At 35.9% G+C, this 6,000-nt stretch overlaps 1 protein-coding gene across 1 annotated transcript in view; it reads right to left on the bottom strand.

The window, feature by feature from the left end:
- Positions 1-941: 941 nt before the first annotated feature.
- Positions 942-6,000, bottom strand: part of LYPLAL1 (lysophospholipase like 1) — a 50,720-nt gene continuing 45,661 nt past the window's right edge. The window contains exon 6 of the mRNA XM_077157869.1: positions 942-3,244. Within this exon, the coding sequence (XP_077013984.1) occupies positions 3,206-3,244 (39 nt within the window). The 3' untranslated portion in view covers positions 942-3,205. The remainder of the gene's footprint in view (positions 3,245-6,000) is intronic.

Below are 6,000 nucleotides of genomic sequence, written 5' to 3'. Positions count from 1 at the left end.
TGTTAATTTAACTCTGACAATAATCCCGTTTGGTGCAATAGTCTCCACTTTGACATTGGTTTAAAAGTGACAGAGCTGGCACATTAATCCAGATGCTCCCTAATGTCCTGTGACAAGCACTCCCACTTCCCTTCCCGGGCCACGAATGCTCCGTGGCTGCAAACAGACTTTGGCCACAGCCATGAACCACTGGCAACGAACAGCATCTTATCTGAACATGTTCACCAATTAGCAGGTAATGGAAACCCAAAGATATAGCATTGCAATAATTATTAGAACGTTTTCATTTCGGAGTAAACTGTAAGATGGAATTACTTCTTATGTAAAGGCCTACCCAAGGACAACTTTTAACTTTGAGGGTTGCTGTTCCAGCAAGTCGCTCTTTTCCTTGTGTAAAATTCAAAAAAAGAACCTGGGAGAACTGTAAGTGCCATTCACCCCCAGACTTCCAACATTTTAACCTGCATCATATTTTAGCAATTACAACTTGTCTTTTATTTGTTCAACCTAATCACCATTCTTCCACATGGCGAAGCCAAACTTTTATCATCATGGGTTGGTTGCCAAGATAAGTTCTCTAACATCACTGTGTTGTACGAATGCGGTCTGTGGGAATGGTCCTACATGGTGTTAGTTACCCAGGTCAAGAAGGAAGTCAGTGTCGTTTCTGTGAACAGTGTGGCCGAGAGTGAAGTAATTGAGGAGGATGGGGTGGCGAAGGCTGCACTCAGTTTCCAAAACATTCCTCTGCTCTAGCCCTACCTTCCCCGTGTGAGGACTGGATAATTTCCAAGAGCCAGGTGAGAAGAGGGTCTTGCTACTAGTAGAGACCACTTGAAGGTGTGCCAGATAAGACTTTGAATTTTACTCTTAGAGCTCCAGTTACTGACAGGGAAACTTATTGTAGGTGGTCTCATGTTTTTGAGGGTTTTTTTTTGGGGGGGGGGGGGGGAATCGAACCCGGGTCTCCCACATGGAAGGCAGCAAGCATTCTATCACTGAGCCACCCCTGTACCCGGTCTCATGCTTTTGAGACAAAAAATCAGAAAAGAAATTATTTAACAAGTATTCTTATGTTATTGTTGGTGTTAATAATATTAAAAAGCAGCTAGTATTTTGGGAACTTACTAGGTACCAAGCATTATCATATGCAAATTCCCATTAAATGTACTGCTGCTATCTGCTTTTACTAGTGAGGCTCAGGAAGGTAAATAACTTGGCTCAACGCCCTACTACCAGGCATTTGTACAGCCTGGACTTATACAATGGGCCAATCTGATTTCAAAGTCCTTGACTTTAACTATGTCTTACATTTACACATTAGCCCCCCAAAATACAAAGGCAGACACTTGTCCCAAGTATTTTATACCTCCTCCCCTTCCAACGCAACCAAATCTTCTAGAATTTGTACTCTATTTATATGGCACTTATTTATTAGAGTCTCCATTTGTTAGGAGTTCCTGTGTTCAAATTTCCTCAAGTCTCTTCTTGGGCTTAGTTCCTGGTCTGAGCACCAGTCTGAGCAAATAGATATGTAGGGGAAGGTACAAGAACGTTGGGATTCTGGGTTTCACCTAAAATTCCAGCCTCCCCAGATTCAGGAACATCATGGTAAGGAGTTCAATTCTTCTAAACTTAGTCGAAGTTCTCTCTTATTTCCAGTAATTTAAAAGTTTAGTTATTGTCATTCTTTTCATCTTCATTTGAAAACAGAAGGTTTTAGATGACTATATTTAGAAATGCCATGTGGTAGGCAAACAGTTGAACAACAATGTTTTGTTCCTTTCATGTAACTGTATTACTTTGAAATGTAGTAAAGTTTCATGATTGCTATTTGCTTCTTTTACGGTGGATCTTTTTCCCTTTGAAACTTGAGAAATTTATCCCTAGAAGATTATTAATTATGCATTATTTTACTTTTCATATGCTTCTTTTTTGTTGTTGTTGCAACTCATTTGTTTTCACCTAGTCTCTGTGCAACTTGTTGATGTATCCCTTTTGATAACTTCAGTGTCCAAGCTAAGAAAGCCAAGTAAACAAAACAAAGCAAAAGTCTCCCTTTTTGGATGTCTATAGTATCTAGTACAATCTAAAGATAATAAATAGCAAATTCAGAGTTCAGTTTTGCTAAACTCTATGTTTGGAAGTCCTTTATGACACACTTTTTGACTTTTTAAAAGACTATTGAAAATTTAGTAATTTAAAGTAGCATATTTGTTATTTTCACATGTTTATAGTTAAATGAAATGGCATTAGTCGTGCAGATGGTACACAGTTATACATTAGTTGTTTCCTTCATTCATCAGTCAAATTGTTTTCTCTCCAATCAATGGTTGGTTTTTATCTGTGGCATTATTCAAACATAGAGAAACACATACATATCCATAAACAATACACATACGATGGAGAAAATGTCTCTGCTTTAGGTAATATTTTAAATGTTATGAATTAACAAAACAAGTTCCCATTTACATACCCCTTTATCCATTTATGAGAAATAAATAAATAAAAACTAGAAAAAGCTTAGAAGGTCCTGAATTCATGTAAAAGTGAACTCTTTAGGAAGGAGAGAATCTATGAGACTATAAACTTTAATATAATCATTGTCTCAGTTTGGGGGGACTTAAATTTTTACAGTTCAGTATTTGTAAATACAAATGCAGGGAGATCCCCCACTACACCCCATTATTCCTATTAGATATTCATGGTCCCATCTCCTTTTCTAGGACTGCTGGGTCACCTGAAGCACAAAATACTCAAATACAGGCCAAACAAATGGAACATGGGTAGGTATTGCTTCCATTAGATCATCAACAGTTGAGTGATCAAAAGCAGTATATGAACCCTGGTCAAGGACCCTGGAAGTTCCTTCTTTTGTGTGCAGGATGGGTGATCACTGTATACATGTGGGTACTAGAGCAATGTTATTTGCAGTGTCACATATCTTTTTCCCAGTAAAGAGGTTTTCTCTTTTTTGAGCACCTTCCATGACCAGTTCTCAAGTTCCCAAGCTAAATTTCTTATTCGACTTCCTCTAGGACCTCATACTAGTCTATAGGAAACCCTTTCCTCTCTTCATATTTGCCTTTGTCCTCAAAATCTGCTCTTTTGTTCTTCTATAAGAAATCTCTATAGCTCTTCAAATCAATAGCAAGAAGTTTTGGCAACTCCTTACCAGGTGCTATTCTCTTGCTGCAGGGAGGGCTTACTCTTCAAACTCTGCTGTGAGTTGCATTCCATACGTCTATTACAAAGAAAAGAAGGAAAACCAAAAGAAGTTTCATATCCATGCAGTCTGAATATCTATATCCTGCCACATTAATTTAGAGAAAATGAAAAATATGTTTATCATTATAGGGTGCAATAAAAATAATATTAAAATAATAATGAGTTCAAGCTCCAACTTCAGGGATAACAATTTATGTGACATTAGGCAGACCAGACCATTAGTCAATTTCCCCAACTGAGAAATAAAGGAATAGGGCTTAATAAAGTTTCAAATTCCATGATTTTAAGAATTTGAGTTTAATTATGTGACTTGTGCCATTTTTATAAATAAACCCGACACTTAATTCTGCTCATAAAATTTTGACTCAAAGCTTAAAATTGTACCAAACAACCCCCTATTTAGTAGTATCAGAAAGATTAACAAATATGATTATCTCTACCTCCATTGCTCTTTCCCTAGAGGTTTTTCAAAGGCAGGCAGGAGTTTAAAATATATATATATTTATTTTTGATAATCAGATAATGTGAAGTCAGTCTTTGCAATTAAAAAAGGAAGTGCATTTTATTCTGAAATGGACGTTTTCAGAGAAAAATAGAGAGAGAGAGAGAAACTGACCCATGGAAAATATTTTATGTAAAAATTTTGCAATGGTTTTTCTATTGCCATGTCTGTATTTTAACTAGAAAATACAGAAGCTTTGTAAAATTTTCCTTATTTCACAGTCTAAAGGCCTATTAATAACATTCATTTGACCTGTCATGCATTCAAACAATTTGTTTAGAAAATACTGGTAAAGCTTCAACCTTCAAGAGCCAGTATTCTTTGTATAGGCTAAAAATGAATACAAATGAAAAAATAAGAGTTTAAAATAGTGTTTATTCAAAGTGTTGATTTGGCATTCATTGTATATTTTCACTCCCATGTACTCATTTCATTTTAACTTGTGGGATGTGTGCTGGCTTGAAAGGGATTATGTGCCCAGGAAAGCTATGTTTCAATCCTGATCCAATCGTGTGGGAGCAATTGCTTCTCTTAACCCCTATTCAGTAATATAGGTTGGAAACTTGATTAAATTATCTCCACAGAGATGTGGTTCACCCAATTGTGGGTATTAACCTTGATTAGATGGGAATGTGACTCTATCCATTCCAGGTCAGTCTTGATTAGTTTACTGGAATCCTTTAAAAGGGGAAGCATTTTGTACAGAGCAACAGAGCCAAGACAGAGCCACAAGAACCACAGAACCCACAAAGCAAAGAGACCTTCGGAGATGAAGAAGAAAAACACCCCTGGGGGAGCTTCATGAAACAAGAAGCCTGGAGAGAAAGTTAGCAGATGCTTCCATGTTCACCATGTGCCTTTTCAGTTGAGAGAGAAATCCTGAACTTCATCAGCCTTTCTTGAATGAAGGTCACCTCTTGTTGATGCCTTAATTTGGACATTTCTATAGACTTGCTTTAATTTGGACATTTTCACAGCTTAAAACCGTAAACTTGCAACTTAATAAATTCCCCCTTATAAAAGCCATTCTGTTTCTGGTATATTGCATTCTAGCAGTTAGCAAACTAGAACAAGATAGTTAGTAGACTAAAAAATGTAAGTGAAAATAGACATCTCTAGTAAACACTCTTGAAAATCTCGGAATGCTTTTAAAAATCCATGTACAATTCAAAACTATTTAAAGGCAAAAGTTTCATTTTGTTGTGATGAAGGTGTAATCAATGTGCAGTTGTAAGCTGAAGAAATTTGTCTTATTAAAAAAATTTATATCTTTTCATTGTAATATTCCTTGTGTATTGTTTTCTCGATTTTCTTTAGATCTCTGTCCATGTTTTCCTATAGCTCATTTAACTTATTTAGGAAAATATGTAATTTCACTGTCCAGGTTTCCTCAGGGATGGTTTCTGTTACTAATTAATATCCTTTTGAATGAGCCATCTTTTCTGGTTTCTATGTTTTATGATTTTCTGCTGAAATCTGGGCATGTGAATATTACAAGGTGTTAACTCTGGTAATCTGATTCTACCCCTCTCCAGCATTTGGTGGCTTCTTTTCCCTTTTCCTTTTGCCCTTTTCCTTTGTTGCATGTGATCAATGAAGTCTGTTTCTTTAGTATATATTCAGCTAATGTTTCAACAGAGATTTCCTTAAATTCCAGGAGCTCAGGGAAACAAACACTAAAAACAAACAAAATCTCTCCTAGGCTTCACAAATTATCTCTGTGTTGAGGTTCTCCTTCAAAACTTAGCCCAGCATATACTGGGCCTATAGATCAGCCTGGGGAGAATGCTTAGGGTCTTCTCAGGTCTCTGCTGAGCATATGTCTTACCCTTGGTATGTGCCTGCTTTTCAAAATTCTGAGAGCGTCACAATAAATTTAAAAGGATTCTAGCCATACAAAGTATGTTCTCTAATCACAGTATAATCAAATTAGAAATAAATAAAAAGATCTTTGTAAAGTTCCCAAATATTTGGAAACTAAATAACATACTTCTAAATCACCAATGGGTTAAGTAAGAAATTAAAAGGGAAATTAGAAAACAGTCTGATCTGAATGAAAATAAAAACATAAAGTATAAAAAAAAATGTGGAATGCTTCTAATAGTTAGGAGAAAATTTATAGCACTATGAAAATATATTAAAAAGAAGAAAGGTCTCAAATCAAAAACAGTTTCTACCTTTAGAAACTAGAAAAAAAAAAAAGAGCAAGTTAAATCTGAATGAAGCAGAAGAACAGAAATAATAAAGATTAGAGCAGAAATTAATGAAAG

The sequence above is a fragment of the Tamandua tetradactyla genome, chromosome 4, assembly GCF_023851605.1.
Source record: "Tamandua tetradactyla isolate mTamTet1 chromosome 4, mTamTet1.pri, whole genome shotgun sequence".
NCBI lineage: Eukaryota > Metazoa > Chordata > Mammalia > Pilosa > Myrmecophagidae > Tamandua > Tamandua tetradactyla.
Note: the sequence above shows the minus strand (reverse complement) of the source record. Positions and strands in the feature narration are given on the sequence as shown.